This window comes from Chaetodon trifascialis, chromosome 3 (genome assembly GCF_039877785.1).
Source record: "Chaetodon trifascialis isolate fChaTrf1 chromosome 3, fChaTrf1.hap1, whole genome shotgun sequence".
NCBI lineage: Eukaryota > Metazoa > Chordata > Actinopteri > Chaetodontiformes > Chaetodontidae > Chaetodon > Chaetodon trifascialis.
In genome coordinates, this window is record NC_092058.1 from 21,276,830 (window position 1) to 21,300,787 (window position 23,958).

At 42.6% G+C, this 23,958-nt stretch overlaps 3 protein-coding genes across 3 annotated transcripts; 1 reads left to right on the forward strand and 2 right to left on the reverse strand.

Annotated features, from left to right (window-relative positions):
• Positions 1-603: 603 nt before the first annotated feature.
• On the reverse strand, positions 604-14,858 carry kiaa1328 (KIAA1328 ortholog). The gene is made up of 12 exons (XM_070959795.1): positions 14,786-14,858; positions 14,264-14,299; positions 13,877-14,151; positions 13,667-13,767; positions 13,377-13,492; positions 8,309-8,433; positions 6,880-7,268; positions 6,535-6,753; positions 6,236-6,331; positions 5,873-5,961; positions 5,520-5,631; positions 604-1,022 (listed from the first exon to the last, which is right to left on the reverse strand). The coding sequence occupies exons 1-12, from the start codon at positions 14,838-14,840 to the stop codon at positions 794-796; spliced, it is 1,842 nt and encodes a 613-aa protein (XP_070815896.1). The 5' UTR covers positions 14,841-14,858; the 3' UTR covers positions 604-793.
• Positions 14,859-15,008: 150 nt separating this feature from the next.
• tpgs2 (tubulin polyglutamylase complex subunit 2) lies at positions 15,009-19,434 on the forward strand. Its single transcript, XM_070959048.1, has 7 exons — positions 15,009-15,185; positions 15,288-15,367; positions 15,453-15,540; positions 15,782-15,922; positions 16,090-16,203; positions 16,300-16,463; positions 16,747-19,434. Exons 1-7 carry the CDS (start codon positions 15,110-15,112, stop codon positions 16,963-16,965), a joined length of 882 nt encoding a protein of 293 aa, XP_070815149.1. The 5' UTR covers positions 15,009-15,109; the 3' UTR covers positions 16,966-19,434.
• aqp7 (aquaporin 7) lies at positions 19,328-22,412 on the reverse strand. Its single transcript, XM_070959050.1, has 6 exons — positions 22,037-22,412; positions 20,897-21,023; positions 20,655-20,792; positions 20,391-20,509; positions 20,050-20,267; positions 19,328-19,779 (listed from the first exon to the last, which is right to left on the reverse strand). Exons 1-6 carry the CDS (start codon positions 22,172-22,174, stop codon positions 19,590-19,592), a joined length of 930 nt encoding a protein of 309 aa, XP_070815151.1. The 5' UTR covers positions 22,175-22,412; the 3' UTR covers positions 19,328-19,589.
• Between the last annotated feature and the right edge of the window lie 1,546 nt (positions 22,413-23,958).

Here is a 23,958-nt window from a genome sequence, read left to right on the forward strand (position 1 = left end):
TATTCTGGAAATCTATTTCCCAATTTCAGCACATATGGAGGGTGGGGAAATGAATGTTGCAAATTAAGCTTTGCCAGGTTCCTGATGAGCTCAGCTTCTGATTGGGCAGTGCGCTTTAGGCTCCCGCCCGTCTCTCCAGACTGCACCATTCTCTGGTCCCCTAAACTTTTTTTTTTTTTGTAATTTTAAATGAATGATGCGTCTCAGCTTAGCCCAATAATAAAGCACAGTCTAGAATAAAGTGTCCCGTGTCATGTCATAATTACGGACGATTTATCAATATGAGATTACTCACACAAACGTCCCCATTATTCCCTCCAAGAAGGTCCATTTGCCTGTCATCAACAGTTTATCTCAGAAACAGAAAAAGATTTATGTGAAATGTTGGAAGATCCTACGTTGGGTATGAACAAGCCAATATATACTGGTGTTTACACAGATTTTCATCATTTAATGATAATTCATTTCATATAGTTGTGAGTCATGAGGTTCAGTTTGCATTAATGCTGCCTATGTCCTCACAGACAGTCAGCACGGCTCAGTGAGTTTTCCTGCAGTGGCAACATATGATATCAATTACAAACTGGAAGCATAGCCAATTCTGAATAATTTGTTTATTTGTATTAAAACCACAGTATAACAACCGTACAATCTACATCATCATGATCGTTCTGGTTTAGAATGTCAAGTGAACATTAAATGTAAAACATAAACAAAGTCAAGACCAAACAGGTGAATCTCAAGTGACTGGATCCTTTGATCGTTTCAGTTTTGCTCCCCATTTTCTTCTTTGTCAGCAAATGAAGAAAATATCCTCCAGTATTTGGCTTTCTTCCAGATCCTGCTGGGTATGCTGAGGATAAGGCCGAGCAGGGGTAAGCAGGATTCTGCCCACTGGTTTGGGGGCTGTGAGGGCCGGTCTACATTGCGGGATTTTGGGTCTTCGAATGGACGACTTACTTAGCTCAGGTGCAGAGACTGGAGTAAAGATATCCAATAACTCAACCACAGAAAAGTCCAACCTGAAAAAATAGGTAAAACTTTGGAGGTTTTTGATGTCTCAATCAATTTAGTTTCTTTTTTCCCCACGTGACCTAAACTTGTTTCAAAGGTTGCACTGCTAAATATATAATACAGAACCCAGTGGACCCTTGTGGACAGGAAATGTTGTAAATGAGTATCCTCGTGCTATTTCATTGTAACAGGCAAATGCACACAAAGACCGCCAGATACATGCGTGCCCCCAATATTAAGCAGACAAGGAGCAAGCTAAGGGACCAACACCAGACGTGCACAAGGCTAAAGTCGACTTGGAGCCCAACGCTTGAGCTAAAATATTTGTCATTCACCTTTCACTTGTTAACACAGACAATATGAAAGCAAATCTCTCTTCGACGTGTTAACAGAATCTTTTCTTCTTGAAGTGTCAACTGAACCCTAACAAGCAGTGGTAACAAGTCAAAACCATTGGGGCGTCCCGGCAGAAAAACACAGTTTCTTGCAGGTGCGAGAGAAAAGAGAAGGAGGGAGAGGGAGAGAACCCGATGCTTTCTCCCCTGGAATAGAAATGAGGGAATGTGCAGTGAAATAAATAAACCAAAACGGGGGAGATTAAGCTAATAGAGATTCAATCCCTCAGTCTGGCTGGCTTGATAAATTATTCAGTGTATACACAGTCGAACGACGGCCATTCCAGATACAAAACATGAATTCTTTAAAGCACGCTCCACTGATGTTGCTAACATAATTCTCTGCTCGTTTAAAGCTGCATCGATTTGCATCGCACAGCTCCGCACACAGCTCTCTCTCCCAGGTAAGGGTGATCTTTGCTGTGTACTTGTTGATATGCATGTGGGTGGTCAGACAGACAGGCTGGTGGAACTTCCAATCAGGGCACATTTGTGTTCCTGCACACGTAACCACAGACCTTGATATGTCAGGTTTTCACACTGACTTGAGGCAGCGTGCATCAGTAGCTGAAATGCTTTAAAAAGGCTGTATTTTGCTTTAGCAACATGAACTAATGTATGAACATGATTGAGCACGAGGGAGAGAAAGTGAATGAGGGTTTAGTTGGCTGAGGGATGATAACTGACGAAAAAAAGAGAATGAAGCTCAAGTAAGTAAATCTGTCTTCCTCATTTGGTCTCCTGCCCGTCAACAGCGATGGAGAAAGAAAGAGAGAGAGTATGAGCGACAGTGAAAGTGTGTGAGAGGGAGAGAGAGCGACTGGAAGCGAGTGCAGCTTTGTGGATAGAGAGGAAAGCAGAAAGGGAATGTGGGGGAGGGACTTTGGCTGGGTTCCTTCTCTCGAAATGTGAGAATTTGCATTTTTATTTGTTGATTTATTTAACGGACAGGGCTCTCAAACAGCCATCCATCAACAAACGACATGTTGGTAATGAATAATGCATCACTTACCTGCGGTCACAATCTATAACAAGGGGAGAGTGCGGGGGGTAGGGGTACAGTTTGGGCAGGAACGGGAGAATTGTAGTGGGTAGGGTGAGTGGGCGGCGGGGGGTGGCACAGAGATTGCACAAGGATACAGAGCAACAAAGAACTTCATTTCTTGGCTCCAGTTTCTGTGAGGTAAAGTTGTGAATTGCTGCTCGATATTAATATCCCCCAAGGGAGTCCTGGCAAATCTATTTTACTGCTACATGTATACAGAAAAAGATGAAATGCATGGACAGGAGCAGGAACATAAGTTTATGCCATTTAAAAAAAAAAAAAGCTTTGGCCCAGGATGTTGCGTCATTTTAATGCTGCATTGCCAACATTTAAGTACTGTTAAATACCATGAGCAGAAGAGAAAGCCTTAGGGAGCATAAAGTAGCTGCAGAAAGTTGACCCTGACAATATTTTATTGATACTACACAGGTGCACTATTCAGTGACAAACAAATCTTTGTATCTATGAGCCTGGATGCAAAAATTAAAAATGGCTCCCATACCCACATAAAAACTGTGGTTAAGCATTCTGCCTCCAAATACTTTTAAGTCCTTTGTACACATACAGAACTGTGTCTTTCTTAGTGTAATAAAAACATTTGGGCTTCATTCTCCCAGCGCACCAATACTGTTTGTCTCTTTTCTAGCTCTGCAAGGCCAGATAAAATTTCCACAAAACTCCCCTGCCTATGCTCCCCACCAGCTTTTTCCCACTCGTAACTTTCACTGCTTATTTGGCTCCTCTCTTTCATTAAAGATAGCCGTCTCGCCCCGGCGCCCCTTTTCATTTGCAGTCCAAACAGTAAGATAAAAAACCTATAATGGCCACTGCATATATCCCGCATGTCAATTTCACAACCAATCAATAGCAGGCGGGCAATGGCAGGAAGGATGGAGATGAGATGGGCGGGGTGCGGTGGAACTGTCTCATTACTAGCAAGCACAGGATTCATGAAAGGATTACAAAGGTCACTTAATGTTAACCCCAGCTCGTTTTGCAATTTGCACATCAAGATTGAATTGCTTAAGATTAGATGGTCACGAGGTTGTTGGTAAGTAAAAGGGGGGGGGGGGGGGCTCAAGTACCCTGCCAAAATCTTATGGTAGGACGGACTTTTCTATAGTGTTTTTGTATTGTTTATTACACCAGCAGTTTATTTTCCTCACATTTTTGCTCGTATAATGCAAGTAGCATGCATAATCAAAATAACAACAAGTAAAAATATCAAAATTTGTCATCATGTTAATATGCTATAATAACTTATTTGAGGCAATAACATGGAGCACTAATGACTAAAATCATCACTGCTAAGTACAGTTAAGGGGGTCGAACAAGGTCTTTGGTTAGTTCTTCCCAAACTAACTTAAAATGAGCTGAGCCACTACATAAAGCATTGTCTCTTTCTCATTCACTGCATTTTATCTATCTTTTCTATTTCTGTGAAGAGATTGTTTGGACACCGCCTAAGAAAAAGGCATATGTCTGATAAAAAAAAAAATCTGTGGATTACCAAAGGATTACAACTGTCTGAAGAGATGCGCATGAAAAAAGGCATCTGAGAGGCAGTCTATCTCATTACTGGCAGTAAAACAAAAATGTGTGTAGTAAAGAGTCCAACTATTTTAATAGGCTTTGGAGGTGTAAATGGATGGTAATAAGATCTGATACCCCAGGTCCCCTGCTGGAATTAATGGGCATCTGCTTGAGTTCACAGTTCCACTTGGACCATCCACCGCTTTGTTTAAGAGTTACTTATCAGAAGTTGTTGTCTTTCAGACGATGGGGGCTGTGTTGCTGTTAGTGCATCTCCTAACAAACACTGACATTATGCAAGAAAAAAAATGTAGCAATTTTAGGAGTAACCATTTTTTAAAATAAAGGTCTACAGCAACACTTCCAAATTGCTTCACAGCATCTGATACTTTCTTGCAATTCCACAGGAACTTAGACGTCCTCACAAAGTAGGCAATGCTGGCACATGTGCACAGTAAGACAACACACAGTCTGGTTATAATTACTATTTCGGGTATGGGTATAAGGAAAAAAGGTAATGAATGTCCTTTCCTTTTTAGGAAAGTCTGATGCTTGCATTCAGTGATTCATTCCTGTCCTCACAACCCCTCTCCCGTCTAACGTCTTTCTCACAATTTCAATTTCTATCCATCTCAACCTGCTCTAACTTTCCTTGCTTCCCATTTCTCACTTTATCCAATGCTCTCACCCCTCACTCACCCTCAGACACACTTTTAACATCTCTCCCTCACTCTTGCTTTCTCTGTCTCATTACTGTGGCAGAGAGAGAAGGGAGGGCAGTGTGTGCATCCAGAAGTCTGTTCAATTACACCTGCTGCAGGGTCCCTGCTAGGCCGACTAATGGAACGCAGCATGTCTCCTGACAGGCTGGCCACAGCGCTAGCTAGCCCGGTAAAAAGCTTCATTTAGCTTCTCACAGCTCGAAAAGTTAGCTAGACTAAGAAAAGACATCATTTAGCCTCTAACAGTGCAGCAACTGCAAGCCCATGAAAAAGCTTCAAGATTGAAATTTTGTACTTGCACTATATTTATGTGTTTCAACATGGTTAACATTTCGAGAGGGAAAAACATCAATTGCCTTAAGAGGTCAAAGAGAACAAATAAAATAATGCAACCTGACAGCCCGCAATTTCCCTCACAAGACAAGAGTAGCCTGCCCCCAGAAACACTCGCTCAGACGTTCCAGTAGCAGAGAAGCCTAGTTAGTCCTGAAGAAAGCTCTATTTAGAATTTCAAACTAGCACAGATAAAAGATTTGTGCCTTTTTGATCCTGCATCCTTCAAGCGCTTAACTGTGCTGTTTTTCATTGTTGTTCAATGAGTAATCCTACCCTGGCACTTTGCCTCTGTCGAATTTACCGCACAGGTTGTTGTTCTGAGAACGAGAAAGTGTTAGCTAACACTTCCATGTTTCCTGTAGGCCTGCTGTTTATCAAACATAATAAATAGCACCATAATGCTCCATTTACCTAAAAGCTGCTAGAATAAATCTTTATCAAATGTTTCACTGATGTGCAGTAAAAATGGGTTACCTGTCCTCAGGGGTCTTTTGGATCACAGACACTGAGGTGGGCTTACTCAGGCTTGCAGGGGACTTCGCAGGAGATGTGGCCATGTCCTTTCTGGGCCGCTCGAATGCCTCTGCTGAGAAATGCAAGATAGGAGACTGATATTAGAAAAAACAACAGCAAGACCGAGGGCACCGCAGGCAAGACAGTAGCAAATATGACATTCATTATAGTACTTTAAAGTACTTTATCACAGCTTTACATGCATAAGAATGTACTAACATAAATACTTTATTGAAGAAAATGAAACTTTTGACAGTCTTGAGTTTTGAGTTCCTCGGTGTGTAGAACAGATGATTCTGAAAATAAAAGCTTACCATTGCCATTGTCCAGAGGAGCACGTACAGTTTGTGAGTGTTTTTCATGCAGGCTCTGTCCTGCAGGATGTCTTGCACCTTCATGCACACTGTAGACCACAGAAACAATAGGCTAAGTTGACTTTCATGTGTGTGACTGGAGTATGTGGAAATGTGTGTGCATGTGTGTATTTTAGGGGTGGGAATCTCTGGGCAGCTCAAGATTTGATTCCAATTCAGAGGGCCACAGTGCAATTCAGAAACAATAATCAATGCATTTTGACACATCAAAATTTTAGTTTTCAGAGAGAGAGGGCAGAGGGGAGGGAGAGAGAGAGAGAGAGAGAGAGAGAGAGAGACTTCCTGTGCGATCTACTGGTTTACCTGGAGGGTAAATCTTGGTGGGAGGGACCCTCCGGCTGTGGATCTCCATTTCTAGTGTTTGAACTGCTGAGATCAGACTGAGTAGCTTGTTGAAACCTAGGAAAAGAAGAAGAGGATGGACTGAGGTTATGCCAGTCTGCAATGAAGACACTGAAGTAGTGCAAGGAAACAGAAAAAGGGACTAAAGTTCTTAGTCAGAAGTAACTATCTATCTAGAATCTAAATGCTTGAAGTAATTATCAACTTGTCCCCAAATGTTACCAGATACGGTTCATTTCTCTTTGGCTTCTGTCTTCTACCTGCTGTAATCAAGACGCGACTGGCTTAGCTGCTGATTCTGTCTGTTGAGCCTCTCCTCCTGCTCAGCCAGCCGTGCCTGCAGCCGCTCCCTCTCCATCTCCAACTGCATCTTCTGCAGCAGCAGCTGGTGCCTCTTCTCCTCCCAGTCCTCGTGACCAAGCAGAGGCCTGGCCAGGGCTTCATTGGCCTCTGAGCCACTGGCATTCCCACTGTGGAGCCTGTGTGTAAATACATATTTCATTTGTTTAATATCCTAATGTTCTTCTTGTTTGTGTCTTGATAAAACAGACTGTTTAACTAAAATTACAGAAAAGACACTCAATCAAGTGGGGTAACTCCTATACCTTTCACACTCTTGTTGGTTAAACATGTCGTGGTGGCCATTCTCAAGATGAGAGTCAATATCACTTCTCCGTTTCTGTGTTCCATAGCCACTCTCTCTACCACGCCCTTGGCAGTTCTCACATTTGTTGTGAGACTCCAAGTATGGCTCCCTGCACTCCCTCTTCTGACTCCTAATCGGCCCATCGGTTGGACTGAACTCACTAACGCAGGAAAAAGTGTCAGGATTGCTAAAGGTTTGCACTGCTGCTTTTTCTCCACCACCACCACTCCTGTGCACTTGAGGCTGCCATGCTCGGGTAGCAGCAAGGCTGAGGTATGAGCCATCAAAGAGTGAGCCATTAGCCCTGCTCGTAGATGTTCTGCTGGGGGCTTCCTCACTGCTGATTACCTGGACAGAGAACAAAAAGAACAATGAATGCATTTTGCATGAAAGCCTCTGAAAACCTCACAGAGTATTTCAGCTAAAAACGTTAGACCGCTCCATAAAACCTTGATGTAGAGCTGGGCTACAAATTGAAATTTACCAATACTGGAGTCACTAACCAGTCTAATTTGCTCATGTTGCAATGTGCTTTCAAGAGCTGTTCCATAACAGCTCACGAATCACATGCACCACCTAACCCTAACCTGAAGCAGCTTTTTAGTCTTCAAGTCCTTTCTCCCATTTTACTATCACTGTTGTTACAATACAGTGATTGTGTAATGAGCTCCAAGCACTGCCAAAACGTGGGTGACATAAACTGTGTCTGAACACATCCTGTGTGTACAGTGACGGGGGACCCAAGCTGCTAATGCTACTCTGTGAGTGTGCTGCTTTCTCGACACAGCTTGTATAGACATGGTGTTAAGGTTGGGCTGGGTTCACAGCAGCACAAATGCAAATCATCCTTCAAAAGTGTAAACTGGACAGAGGCCACAAGATTTAGAGGACAACTGTCAACTGAGCATAACTGGCAGGTAAGCCAAGGTCAGGACCATTATGAGATAAACATAAGGAGGAAAACCCATCTTAAAGTTGACTGGGGAAGAGAATGTGACTAATTCACTGAGGGTCAGAGAGCAGGGAAACACACATTATTCAGAGCCACCGCGGGACAGTGAGGTTGGCCAAGTCATCCATTCTTACTGAAGCCTGAGAGGTGTCTTTGCTTCTGAAGTGTCACCTTGAGATAGTTTTCACCACGTTGTTGCCATATTGAACCAGTGACTGAAGTGGACATCTATAGTGATTTGTTACAAATTATTATGGCACTTGGCCATGGGACAAAGTGCTGTTGCATGTGTTTCCACTGGGTGTTTTTGTGCCTGATGGATGGCAAACAGGGGGGGTTCTCTGAATGTGCCTGAGGCGGGAGTGAGCCTGTTACGTTACGCCCATCGTGTTACACTGCATGATGCTGAACACACGCACTCTATCGCACACCTTACCTTGCTGTGGGCTGGTTCCCGGCTGAGCTGGGCAATGGACTGGTTGAGTTTTGCCTGTTGCTGAGAAAGGTATTGTTGGTAGAGCCCAAGCAGCTCCTGGCACTCCTTGTACTGCTGCTGCAGGCCTGGAGGACCAAGGGTTAAGTAACTAACAAAGTTAAACAACAAGTGCACTGAACACAACAGAACTGAACCTTTAGCCTAGCCTACCTTCTAACTACTACATGACCTCTAACAGTGAAATGGCTGGGTGGCTCTCATGAGAAAGTAACTGTGCACAACAGCCATTTTGGTGAGGAAAAAGTTCTTTCATGCAGCTTAAATAGAAAAAAAGATAGATGCTGGATTTAGATTGACAATCTGAATTAAACCCTTGTTTCTGCAATCAATTACACATTGGACCAGAAAAGTAGAGAGAACAGCAAAGTTGAAAACAGAGGGGGAGAAGAGGCCAGCAAAATCAAAGTTGTTGTTGTGGCACAGAGTTTTCACCATCTGGGTCGGGCCAAGCTGTGTTGAGCTTAGCTGGGCAGCGCCGTGCCAGGCTATCTGCCAGACAGAGAGCTGGCAGACACAAGAAAACTAATCTGGAGCGGAACTACTGCTGCGCCTCAGGAGCTCACTAATGACAGTGGCAGCACCACACCACATCAGCACATACAAAGATAATGAGCATGAGCAACGGAGAGACTACACACAGACACACTCACACACATTCAATAATCAACCTCGGTCTGACTCTTTCTAGTTCACACACAAAAACAGCAAGACACGAGAGCCCAAATTCCCCACCTTCACTGTAAACAGCCCACACAAACACCACAATAAAGCAAGCAGTACACACACTCCCACCCAAGCTGACCTTAAAGTGTGTTCCTCGAGGCCATATCTTTTTATGATGGTGGCCCTGCTCCCCAAGCTGATGAGTTTCTCAGCATCCGTTTGAAAAAAAAGGCCCCATTTAAAGAGAAAATCAAAGTTCAAAGTAGAGTCTTATTGAAGGAATAGTTGGCGGAACACTCCATAAGAAAACACTTTGGTTGTTAGAAGACTTCAATCAGGCTGAGGAAATGAAACAGAGGGAAGAGAAGAGAGCGGGGATGACTTTGAATTGAGGACCAGACACCAGACAAATGCAATGCAGCAGCTTCCATAAACATTGGGGAAAATGTGAGGAAACCTTCCATCTAACTAACGCTCCTCTACCACTGCACTGATAATGTCCATGGAAGTAGTTCCATATGAAAAGCTTAAGGACATCACAAGGACATCACATCATGTAAACCTGTGCTGGTGGGTTTATTTATGCAGTATGAATAAGGGTATTGAAGGGGAGATACTGAATATGTTTATGCAGCAACACCTCTTTTCAGTCCAAGATACAGAGTTGTGTGTTTAGTCGAAAAATGCACACTGCTCATATTTCACCAGATTTGCATTAAACACCATTTCCACATGATCTCTCACGCCTAAAACAAATGTTTCCTAATAGACAAAAATATACAGTACAGTATACTGGAATACAGATCAGGTATGGTGGGGAGCAACAAACAAAAATGCACAGTTAAAGTTTGTCTGTGTTACAGCACCAACACCAGAGTGCAGCATCACAGTGCCCCAATGCCGCAAATGAAGGTAATGTGTGTTAATGCTGACAGGCTGATGCAGTCACTGGACAGCAAGTGCTAGGGTAATCTGAACCGAGTGGAGCAACACTGATAAGATTCCACCTCTCTGCCCGTCGCCACACTAAACATGCTTCCTCCACAGCCTTGGACATCAGCCAATGGGGGCCAAGCACTCTGCAAGCCCCTAGTTTACATCAGAGCTGCAAAGTGCCAACAATGACTTACTCCTCCCCCTTGCTCCAAAAATACTCAGAATCAAGGGCTTGGGCTGAAGAGGCTTCAGACGGGGCCTGTCAAAATGATTCACTTCCCTGTCAGGCTGGGGCTCAAATGAAATAATGAAATCCACTTCAAGGTGGAACAAATTTGCACAGGAGGGGGGAATATTTTAAAGCCTGCTTTAGCGCACTGTGCCAAACAGATTGAGCCTGAGCAGGAATGTGAGAGAAACGGGGGCGGAGACTGATGTGTATGAATGTGAGTGTAGGGAAGCAATGACGGGGAATTAATAGAAGAAGACAGTTTACATAACTGCTTCAATACTGCTGAATCGAGAGAAGAGACATAAGCGCAAGTCACACAATAAACCAATAAATAACTCCACATGTCAGCTAACGATTGTTTCAAAAATGCCTTTCAAATACCAAACATACAGAAAACCCTTCTCATCACAACTATTCTCAGCCATCCTCAATGCTATGATCACAGCTACAATAATGCATGTTACCTAAGTTACCTCTTCAGCATTACAAACATGTCACCTATCATGCACAAGTGCACAATTCACACAGCCAAAAATCCACACAATACATGGCAAAGGTGTGCCAGCAACAGCTTGACTCAGTTTTGATCCTTTCTAGATTCTAGATTCAACGCATTATGCATTATTAATTTCACATTAAGCCCATGATTGGTTCAGTTTGATTTTATTACAATTCAATAAGCATTTAAACTGATTCAGTCAACAATTACATAAACCTTACACGGAGGTACCAGTTAAAAGAGACAGTTATTTAAAAGGTTAAACTTCTGTCTCAAATGACAGCAGCTCAGCCTGTTTTATGTCTTAACAACCTCTTCATTGATACAAACTGTCCTACTGTTTAGCTCTGCAGGATTGAGGGCTCACAAAAATGTTAATTCAACAAGTCAAAACCACAGCAGTTACCATATTCCTTAGCTCTGTCAACACTAGCCAGATGATTGAGCTTTAATAAAGAAAGAATTGAGTTGAATTTGTCTTTTAATGCCTCCAATCAATAGAGCACACATGACACAGCACACAGCTTCTATCACACAACTCATTCCTCAAATACGAACGATACACAACACCCTGACTAGATAAGGACAATGCTCACCGAGCTGGCATTAAGGAATATGAGGGGCTTTATCTGCCAAAAAACAAAAAGCTAAAGATTCTTCTCATGCACACTAATCACAAAATGCACAGTTGATAATACCAGACTTCCACATTGTAAATGTCAGCTATGCAAAACTTAAGAGAGTAAAATGGATTTAGTTCTGGCAATCCTCTATCACAACATGAAGCATTTTTCAATGACATATCCAAACAGGGCTGTGACTCCCTTCTCTCCATGGCCTCAGGATTCCCTCCAATTGTTTCAGCTCAATAAATGGCATTAGCTGTAGCACCTGCTGTGCCTTGTTCTGGATATGGTGCACCGTGTTAGTAACGCCACCTTGACTTCTGTCCAAGCCAACATGCCTTGAAGTACAAAAGGCATCCTCCCTATCTGAAACACAGATGCAGTCCTGTGTGCAGATCAGTTCCAAATGTCAGCTGAACACCCCAAATATCAAGGGTACCTTTTCTCTCTCATCCTAGGTGGCTTGGGGCTAAGGTATAGCCCTACATTCTTTATATCCCTGACAACCTTGAATCTTGGTTAGATAAGATAAGCTGAGGCGTAATGGAATTAGACTTGACAAGACTCTCATTCAGGGTGTTTGCCTTTGGTATCTCCTTAACCTTTCAGAGAAGTGCCGGAACCTTCTGCCTGAGAAGAGCCTTCATGACTCTTGCACGCACTTTACAAGACTACGCTATCCCCCCTGAGGTGCTTGGATCCAAACACTTTTTCCTCTCAAATACCTTTTTAATGGAGTTTAGAAGTTTGGTGTAAATGCCAAGTCTCCGAGCCAAAGTGCCTTTAATTGAGTTGTGCTTTCCTAATTTTCCCCGCTGCCGTTGCCAATCGTGCAATTTACCAGCCAGGTCAATTACTCTTCATATTTCGCAGTGTTTTTAACCTAAATTGACTGCTGGCCATGCTCTGGTATGACCTGAGCAGAATTGTTATGAAGACAGTTTGTGGGTTGTGGGGTGCAATAAACAGCATACTATTGCTGTAACACTAGCACGAGCCCCATGCTTGACAATCCAGAAGCAGCTGGCGACTCACCTGATCTCATTTCATAAGGAGGAACTGAGAGATATTCTGCAGTTAATGTTCAACATTCAGCATGGGAGGGGGGTTAACAAAAGCACATGCTGGTGAAAGCATACACTGTAGGTTTCTCAGCAAATATCAAAATTCATCTTGGATGATAAGGTGATTTAGATGGTTCGGGCCATGGCTCCAACCATGAAATTGATTCTGTACACAACAGCGGATAAGCTACAAGCACTTGGGAAGGACAACTGCAGCAGACATCAAGTAATTTAAATGAATCTGCTCTATTTCTCTGTCTTTTGTATCAAATTGAAAGGTCTTAGCCAAACACTGTACATGGCCTTGCCTAAGACAACACTGCCCCCTGCAGCCATTCTGATGTTATAGCACATAGAGCAAAAGGAACCATAAAGCCAGCAATGAATAATTTGTGGAACTTTTAAGTACATCTTACAGGGATATGCCACTGTGTGCCACAGAGAGCTGGCAACAAGTTGTTCTATTCCAACAAAAGACTACAGTGGATGAGTTTACTGATTAATGCCTCCTTTTAGACTGAAGTTGGGCTAAACTGTGAAATCACTTGTGTTCAGTGTACACCTTTTTGGACCACTTTGACATTTTTTCAGGTCAAACAATGTTTCCTCCAAGGATTTCTTCAGACAATGAAATAATGGTATCATACTATCATACCTTGGAATTCTCAAGGGACCTCTGATTTCCTCATGATAGTGTACCACATTTAGCTGGAGCCGTAGCATTACATAGCACAGACATTACAGAGTTCCAAACAACAATCAACACACCACTCAAGATAGCCATGTTCTCTGAAGATTACTCAACAACATGTGAGAAGTAAAGGGATTTAAGACACTGTGGGTGAAGGGCATTACTTCATCGATCTACTATGACGCAGTTTGCAAACGCACACTAAATGCCCTACTGTTTCATTAATAAAAACAATATGACAAGTGCAGCAATTCATGAGTCTAAGACACTCACTGCTGTGTTTTTTAGAAAGGATACTCTCCCTCTCTTCTGCTATGATCTGGTTTTGTTGCTCCAGGTGCTGGACCTTGCGCTCAAAATTTTCCTGTTCATCTTTCAGACGCTGCACTGAGTCTTCTTTCTCCTCGCTAACTCTGGAGAGCAGAAGATAACAATATTAAAGGATAGGTGGTCAAAAGTGACATGGGTTGAAATGATAGTGGAACACAACATTAAGCATTTCAATCAGGTATCACATTAAATTCCTCAATTAACATGAACATTAATGCTATCCTTGAGTTCAGTGCTATCAGTATACAGCTGGCTACCTGGCTAGCTCTTCAATGAGGTTTGCAATCCGGCGCTTATCTTCAGGACAGAGATCCTTCAAACAGACCAGACTCTTAGCTCCGCTAGTCTCAGAGATTGCCTGCGCATGGAATGATTTGCAAGTATAAGAGGATATCTTTCATATTCAAACATTTCATCTTACATCCATGGAGAGCCTACACAACAACCTACACAAAACAATGGTTTACCTGTGCAGACAGGTGAAAAGTACCGGTGGGTGGAGAGAAGGAGTGCTCTGCAGCTACAGTAGCATTGTGATGGACTGACGCGTTTTCCTTGGTGTACTCCACAGAGCGCTCACTTCGTAAGTGGCCCTGTTTCTTGCCACGTCTCTTTAGTGTGGTCTCATTCTTGCAGTCAGAGCTATGCCTGGCTTGCATCTTAGTATTTCTTTTCCTGGATGTACTGGTGCTGCCTTGTCCAAAAGTGAAATGGGTTTGAGTCGTCGCCTCTCCATCTACTCCTGAGACAGTTTGTGGGAAGACTTAAGAAGTGGATGCCATATGTACATGGGGTACATACAATTCTCTCACACTGTGTTAGGAAACTGTCCAAACAATATTACTGAGACTCACCAGGGACGAACACCAAAGGCTGTTCCTCATCTGACACTGAAAGAGAAGACAGTTAACACTCATGTAACCAAAGTTTATTCAAGCATGTGCTTCCTAAAGCTAATATCGTACTCTTGGGTAAACAGTTAGCTAAGAAGGTTCCCTCTTAAAACCAAGTCCTGTAAAGTTAGGAGCAAAACAAAAGCTCGCTGTCTGTAACTACACATGGCCTTTGTATTACGCTGAGTTCAACAGCATTAGGACACCGGACAGAGTTTACTGGTAATGACAGCTAACACTTATACTATTATCACTGCGTTTCAATATAAAATAGGCAACTTAAAGGAGATAAAATCACTGGCTGCACATATAGTTCACGTTAGCTAACTACCGTTAACTTGAAGCTAGCTGTCTCACTTTCCCAGAACTTTCCAGCATTGACACATCTGTGAGTCTCTTTCGACAACTTTTATAACTTTCGACAGGATGTATACGAATGATAATAGGCACGGAGCCTTACGTAGTTAGCAAAAGTAAGGATACCTCCATTCATCCAAAATACCCCAGAATTTCCACCTCTTCTTGCCGCTGCCGCCATGTTGAAACAACCGCCACCACTCCCAAAGAGCCAAGCGTTGCTAAGGAATTGCAGTCCCGCCTTTTCTTTACAACCAAACATCCAATTGGTTAAACTGCAGAAGGGCGGCTTTCTATTGGCTTAAATATGTGTCAATTGTGCGTCACAGCTGCACTTGTCGCTTCCTGTCTGTGTTGCCAGCTATCGGGAGAGAGGTGAACGATACGGGACAGACACCCTCAAAGGATGCTTCCAGGGTTTTGTACAAATTTCTGATTGCAATCTTCCCAATGGAAGAGATAAAAGAAAGCCTAGTATTTAAAGGCATTGCTGAGAGACTGACACTTGGTATCACTCGAATACTCGGTGTGTATCATGGTTTTTGCTCTGACATTAACGAGCTAGCAAACAGACTGATGTCTTTACGGGCTGCTAATAAATTGTATGAATTTGTCCCTGTTGTGCCAGAGAACATGCCTGGTGTGGTCGATGTGCGCTTTGTAGAGAGGGAGCCTGCAGAGAAGAGGAGCCTGCTGTCCTGGGAACAGGTGAAACACTTTGCACATAGGAGACATAAACACTTGGTCTGCTTGTACACTGTTGTCATATGAACCAGCTCTATTTCTTCCTCAGAAAAACACGTGTATTTTGCCAGAGGATCTGCGAGATTTCTATCTGACAACCGATGGATTTACACTAACCTGGAGCGTTAAACTAGACAGTAGGTGACCTCTGCAGTTCTGCCTGTAATGATACCATTCTCACAGAAGTCTTAATTTACTCCAATTAAAGGCTACTGTTAAGATTACATGATACTGGTAAATGCAGATAATTAGCAATTATTTTCAGGTTTTTCAGCTCCGTGATACAATCATAAGTGTGTGTGTGTGTGTGTGTGTGTGTGTGTGTGTGTGTGTGTGTGTGTGTGTGTGTGTGTGTGTGTGTGTGTGTGTGTCTTTCAGATGAGTGTGTTCCCTTAGGATGCATGATGATTAACAGTGTGGCCAGGCTGTGTCCACTGCTCCAACCAGTATCATTATTCTCTCTACCCAATGCACCCTCACTGGCTGACCTGGAGTGGGAGGAGAACAACGCGCAGAGCGGTAAACTTCACCTGTCAGGTCCTCATGTGGGCTTTAGTCAGCAATTACAGCATGTCAGGTTTGCTTAAGTCTGTTTGTGCGCTCAGCTGTGCAGAAAGCAGGCTAATGAATGAAATGTTGATTGGTTGGTAAATATTTATTCAAGATTCATCCCTGCTCTCTGCCAGGGACGGGGCACGCTCCTGCTGCACCCCACTTTGATTCCCGGAGCCGCATCTTCGAGCTGGATTCCTGTGGTGGTAATGGCAAAGTGTGCCTCGTCTACAAAAACTGCACCCCAGGTGTCCTGTTTGTATTTACAAAGTGCACCTTTTCTGATTTCTCTAAACAATGTTAAACTAAAGGTTATTAATACACAAATACATTGTATTTTCCAGGTGTCGTAGTCCAGCAGAGTGAAATTTGGTTCCTCGATCGCTCACTGTGCTGGCATTTTCTGACTGCAACCTTCACCTCTTACTACCGACTGATGATCACCCACCTGGGTCTGCCTGAGTGGCAGTATGCCTTCACCCCATATGGCTCCAGCCCCCAGGCCAAGGTAGCAGAGCATCTTAGCTCTCTTTGCAAGACCATGCGTTGTGTTTTAAATGGCATCTGCAAAACGTGTTTTACCTCATCATCTGAAACAGGAATGTTGCAGACTGTTCCTTTTAGTCATCACCTACTGTTCCATATTTTCTTTTTTACTTCTATGCACTGAATGCCAGGTACTCCTGGGAATGAATATTACATTGTTGAGACATTTTATGGTGCTTAGTTTCTAATGGACTACATAATTCTAAACAGTATTGTAAACTATCTACCTCCTATTCCTTCTACAGCAGTGGGCATCGCTGTATCAGCCACTGACTTTCTGCAGTGAACTCAGCTTGGCTGATCATGCTGGAGATTCCCATCTCAACAAGCTGGATCCTGCAAAGGCCTTTAGAGGCAAAGCCAAGGCACCTGTCCCCAAGAAGAAGCAGTCGACGCAGTGCAGCTTAGGAAGCACTACCAAGAGCCAAAGCACCACGGGAAAACACACTGGGGCAAAGCGGTGAGAACATTTCCATCTCAGGAAACACTTCAACCAACCAACCACTCTCCTGTCTATATAACAAACATGGCTTAGAGAAGAAGTGTGCTATTCAGTTATTGGTTTGGACTGACTCTGGGTGGAGGTCTGTGCTCCACGAGAGCTGTTGACCCAAACTAAGGTTGGAATGCTGCATGTCAAAATAGATACATAACCAGGGGTCTAAAGTGGTCTTCCTGATCTAAAAAGGTGTTTTGAACCTTGTTTTATGTCAGAGGTTTCATGCCATAAGAGCAATCCCCCCCTCAAACCCACCCAACAGCCAGGCTTTGGTGATTACAAAACATTTGTTTGGTCTTTCATACATTTGAAAACACTAGGTCTTATCACACTATTGTGATAATCCTGGAACTCATTTTTGTTTACCTTTCACAGTTAAGTGTTAGTGATGGAGAAATGAGGCTTTCTGAAGCAGCGCTGACACTTTCCAGCCAGTTGCATCACCCATAGATTCATTCCTGGAAGCCTCATTGAGAACAGTGTTCACTAGTGACACCTAGTGTTAAAAATAATTCAAAGCAGCTAAGTTTGAAAAGATGATCATGTGCTGCGGACATGGCACAAACAATACTGACACGTAGTAGAAAATTACACCACTGCTGTAACCAACAAGGACTCTCACTGCATCAGTTTATATTACTGTCACAGGGCTTTGTTTGCTGTTGTACATATTTAAATTTTGAATGTATCCCACAGCAATAATATGCATATATATTACAGAGAGAGAAACTGATCACATGACTCACTGAAACCATTTGAGCCACAATACTGAGCAGCAGTGGAAAGTGCTGTATCTACTCGACAGATGCTTCAGAGCTTCAGTATCAAATGTTTCAGCGCTTCGGGGTGCATGCTAATGTGAACCATGAAATGGTACCTGTTGCATTATCAAAGATTGGCAATAAACCATCAAGCTTGGCTTCAGTAGCTTAAGTTCCTCACTGGCCATTGCATCACTGCAGTGCCTTGTTGATGCTGTGTTCCTCTGTAATCTTCAGACATAAAAATGAGCAGTGATTTTTCCGTGATGACGTTCCATTAATGAACTGATGTGAGGAGGCTACATTCCAGCATTTTGACAATAACATTTCTTAGCTTTATTTATTTAGAGCTCTTTAATGTAAGTATACTGCTGAGCAGACATGGGCACAATCCCAATGCCACACCCCCCTAACCCCCCAATTTATATCACATCAGCATCACACATTTCTATGTAAACTTCCTTTTTCCTGTGGTTGCTCCTCCCATTTTTGTTTACCTTTGATTTATTTAAATGAACAAAAGGATAATACGCAAACATTCAGGTAAACAATAGCAGCACGTGCAAATCAAATCGAAATGACACAAATACATATGAAAAACATGAAATGAACATAACAAGAGTACACATATACACCTATATTAACATATATTCAGTCAAAGGTTTAAGGGAAAATGTTCTGTAATGTTTCAAAAGCTTATTACTTATTTGTTGTTTAATAAACTGAATGATTTAAGTGGAGGAAGCAGTTCGAGGAGAAAAGCTGAGATCTTAAAAGGGGATTTAGATCATTTCTGTTTTTGAATAAAAAACATTGCATAAAGAATAATGAAATTAACCAGATATTCAAGAGCGGCATCGTCTGGATTATCATACTAACAAATATGTTCAGCATTTTTTTTAAATGCAATGAAGTGTTGTTAATTCCCCTCAGGCTAAGTCTGCACAAAATGCAGGAAGAGCTTGAAATGTCTGAGAGAGAGCCCTCATGCACTTGACGATCTGACAGTGGGACATCCCTAAGCCCTCATGGACGTGACAGGAACACACCTCAAAGTCTCTGAGTCAGTGAGTGTGGACAGTGGGATTGGGCCCTAATAGACATCTAGGATTAAATGTCTATTAAATCCAAAATGTCATTTCAAGTACTTTGAAGTTCCTTCATATCAAGACACATTTACACCTTCTAGCTTTAGGCTGCTGCGCACTGGATTGTTGGAACATGAAAGTATATCATCTGTAATCGTGCTGCTGCCCCGTCGAGCTGTGAGGAGCCTCTTCTTTTCTCTTCCTATTTTATTTTCAAAAAGATGCATGTTAATATAAGTGCAATATATGGATTTCTGTTTACTTGCTGTAAACTGTAGTTTCCAAGCTCATGTACATAAGTGCTCTCCTGTTGATTATTCTAATGAATGATATTTAGTGTTTTCCAAGGTTTTATCGGCTGATCTGGCCTCAATGCTATAAACATACAACAGAATCCATTGAGTGTGTTTTTTGCCCGTCTTACATCCATAAAATTGTCTCCTTTTGGTTTTAATGTCATTACTGTAACTAGCATGGATAGGAGCAATAAACCATAGATTTTATGTGTTTCAGTCACACAGAGACTGTAGTTGAGTAAGTTAGGTTGATGATGAACTTAATTACATAAAACAGATTTTCAGTTTGGGTCAGTCTCTCTTTTTGTGAGAGTCCTTCTGTCCCCTATTGAAGCAATTTGTTATTTGTCTGTCTTTTAACCCATCATCATCATGGAATGTTTCAGCTGCACGCAGATATCCACACAGCTTTACAAGGGACACACTCTGTAAAGGTGGGGGTTCTCAGACACATACATTAGCACAGATGTTTTCTTGTTTCCCCAGAGGAGCGGTCTCCTCCTCTACCAGCCCCTCACTCTGCTCAGAGAGGGGAGGATGGTGCATTTCCACCAAGGCCTTGTAAAGCCCTGCACCCAATACTCCTCCAATGGGGGGGGCAACTAGAGGCACCCACCACCACCCATTTCCAGACCTGCACAGAGAAAGACAGGTATTTGTGAACTGATTCAGAGGGGTGGATCAAAAAACATACGGTAGAAGTACATAAAGATGAGCAAATTGCATGAATGTTTAAAACAAGCATTTTTCCATTTTACACCTTCTTAATGTGTGTAGGGAAAATGACAAGAGTCATTTAATAATTAACAGATGTTCTGACCCTCTAGTTAAAGTGACATGTTAAAGTGACACGTAGCAACAGCAAATCCATGCCTAAAAGCCACCACATCCTTCCTGTGTATACCTGAACACATCAGCCCCCCAGCCTGCGATGGCAGTGAAGACTCTGGGTGCGATGTCTCTGGTGGGGTTGATGGCGTAGCCGCTGTTGCTGCCCAGGGAAATGCCAATGAGCAGCACCAGGAGACCCACTGCGACAGGCTCGCTGCCCGCTGCGGCCGGTTTGTTCTTCTGGTCGGACAGAGCCATCAGGCACAGCAGCAGCATAGCTGTGCCAAACACCTGGCACACGGAGGCACACGTCAAGATAGCCGTGTGTAAAACAACCAAGGGAATGGTAAGTGCACAGCGTGTCAGATGACAGTGATTCGAAGCTTGAATCATTTAATCCGGTTTCATGGCTACCTGGTCAATAAATCCAGCCAGCAAGGAGAGGTACGGTGCAGGATAGGTGGCAAAGATACCAGCTGTGGCCTTTACACCAGTTACTGTCAGGTTGCCTCCACAATAATCATATATGGCCTCTGCATGTGGTAACAACATTGACAAGACAGTAATTCTTAGATGTATGACTGCCAATAGAAATACAGCAATGATATATGGGTATAGATTCTATACTAATACAGGTGTTCAGTGCAGAGTGTGCTTTAACATGCAGTGTGCCCTTACCATAATAGACAGCATAAATTGTCCCTGCTGCCAGAAATGACCCCAATAGCTGTGCAAAAACGTACAGAGGCAGCATCTTCCATGCAAGGCGACCAAACGCGCACATTGTGAGTGACACTGCTGCATTCATATGAGCCCCTGGCAGAGAAATGACGCATGAGAGGTATGTCGGATGATAGGGATTGGTGATGACTTTCATGGATTCTTGATGATATAGCTTTACAAGGGTGTAGCTCTCATACCTGAGACCGTCCCTCCAACATGAACCCCCATAGCAACACCCAGTCCAAAACCCAGGTTAATGCTGAGGTACTGTCCGAATGCTCCCTGTCCTGTCACGACCTGGGCCACAGACCCCAGGCCAAACACCTGGACACAGAGAGAAGCACAACCGTGCACAGGCACAGGTGATTATTAAAGAGAAGCAAATTACACGGGGAGACTTCCAGACAGTCTAAATTTAGAGAAAACATTCCAGCAAACAGGACTTGTAAACTAGTAAAGAAAAAAAAGTTCAGTGAACAGACTGAGATGTGTTAATTAAAGCAGTGTAAGGGCAGAATGGGTGTTTTGTTTAGAAAATTAAACTATAATTTTATTTAATTGTACAGAAATCTAATTTTATTTTAACAGTACTTATGGGTGCTGTATCTACAAGTGTAAAAGAAGATGAAGTATTTTCTTTCCTTCATTTAACTCTTGGCTCTGCGAAATAGACAGAAAAAACAAAGCTGAGAGTGAACAACTGCAGCCATTCATTCAGGAAACAGGAAACGTGTGGTTCCTTCTTCACGTTGTGTGTATTTAAGTTAAGAGCAAGTCTGGTTTCACAAATACAAGCGCAGCAAGTTTAAGTCTTCACCCAAAATGCATTTGCCTGCATGTGTGTGATTACATTCTTATTTCCATGCCGTGATCAGCGTGTGCTCACCATGCCTGTGTGTATGTATTGCTTCCAGGGTTCTATAAAGGCTTTATTGTAACAGCTGACAGATAACATGTGACTTTTGCAACCCTGTCCATGTGGCCCACTGCCGGACCATTCCTCTGGTAACACTAGATTTCCTGGTTCACGCACTTGAATCCACCAATCCCCACTCATGACCTCTGCCACGTGACTGTGAACTCACTTGTGCATATGTGTGTGTACTTGGTAGAGAGGGCATGTTATCAGGGTCAAGAACATGGCATTAATAATTAATGGCATGTGGGAGTCAGAGATAAGCATGTCACAGTGTTCAAAACAGAACCAGGAGCCTCGAAAAGTGAAATTTGTCACCAGAGTGACGGATATAAGAGGCATTTTTGGCAGTTTAAAGTTGCACATTATTACAACACATGCTGTGAAGGCATGTAGCCTTTTATAATGGATTCTTTCTTACCATCATGACATATGTGCAAAGGGATTCAGCAAGTCCCACACGAATAAATTCATTCTTTAGCCAAACTCTGGGTCGAGTTACGTTAACTCCTTTCCGCTGAGAGACCCCGAGTTCTACTGACTGCACCAAGTCCTTCATGTTGCTTCTTCGTCTCTTCTTTGTCCCTTCTGTTTTGGTAGGGTCTATGCTCTAGTTCAGCAAAAAAAATGATGAAGTCCAGATTTCCGTTAAGAGGTGCCTCCTCTGTCACACAGTAGTCCACAAACAGCTCTGTTTCCCTCCTCCTTCTCCCCCTCTTCTGACTTCTCTGTTTTTCTAGTCTACTCGCTTTCCCTTTGTGCATGTGTGTGCCTCTCTCTGTCACACAAACCCATTCGGATTTGTCCACATTTTACCGCCTTGACCCAACCCCCCTCCTCATGGATGCGTGCCCCACACAGTCAGACCCCTCCCCCAGTAGCTGTGCATTATCTCAGCATGCTTGACCAATAAGGGAAACGGTTGAAAAATGAACCTGCTGACAAAAATTGGTCAGATGTGATATTCAATTCAAACGTTTCTCCTTGTGAATGCACATCTGTAGGAAAGAGCTTTTACACATGGATGATCCATCCAATTTCAAATCTGTCACACCCCCCCTTTACATATATATATATGACTCAGTTTGAGACGTGGATGTTTCGGTTTTAATGGTTCATCAGTGAATGTTTTATATTAGTAATAACGTGCTCACTGACACTGATGTTCTTCTCTATAGTGTATCTCATCGATCAGTTTGTGAACTGACTTATGTTGCTGTGTAGAGATTATTTAAAATGTTGCCTTTTGTTTGTTTATTGATTTTTCATAGACAGCAGAACATTCCATATCATTTCATATATGGCCCGCAACATTTCGACTGTGTTAAACATTTTCACTTCTAAATAATAAGAGAATCCAGATCAGAGGGAGAAACGAAACAGCAGACAGTATTGATTTAGAAGGAGAGCTTCATTGATCACAGTCACACTTATCTGGATGTTACAATGCATATCTGCAAAAGCTTACCATCATCATTACGCTTACTGACATGCTCTCAAAGTCAACAGCAGGTGATTTTGCAAAGCTCTGCTTTACAAACAAACTTATTTGCTCACTTTTGGAGAATTGCTTGTCAGTACAAACCAATACGTTAAAGACTGTTATGTATCAACATATTAAAATGTATCAGAACTTATGGGTTATTATTTATTTAGTTAGTTATCTTGTTCTGTGTCATTTGCATCTTTTCTGTGTGCCTCTGCTGTTTGGACACTGTGTTTCTTAACTTGTTCACATGTTACGGCTTTGTTAAGTGCGTAGAAATCAATTGACCACTGCAAAACACTATTTAATCAATAGAAATGAGTGTGCTTGTTTTCAGTGAAGCAAGCCAGAGGAATGCTTTTTGGACTGACAAAGTATTTTATGCATGACAGCTTTTGACCACTGAGGCGCCTCTTTTCATGCCATACCCACCTGTGCACCTGAAAACTGGCAGTAACTGTGTGATCTTCGGGTACAACAGCTGACACTTTGATCATGTGGGTGGTCGGAGGTTCAACAGACTTCAACCTTTCATCCCACAGAGGTCAGCACAGCAATGCTTTTCCTCCGTGCAAGAGCTTGTGTGGAGTTACTCTTAAACTGATGTTTCATTCCATTACTCATATACATTGCCATAACTATGAAACATAAAGAAATCTGGAAATACAGTTTAATCTCTTTGTTTTAATGTTCTTGTAACTTTTGCCACTTACAAGGACAAATAACTGGCATAAATGTAATTTTGATGTGATGTTTGCCACAAACCACTGGCACACACTAAAGCATTTATTTATTTTATTGTAGTAACGGACAAAAAAATGATACAATTATCACAAAAAAAAAATCAGGTAAAATAC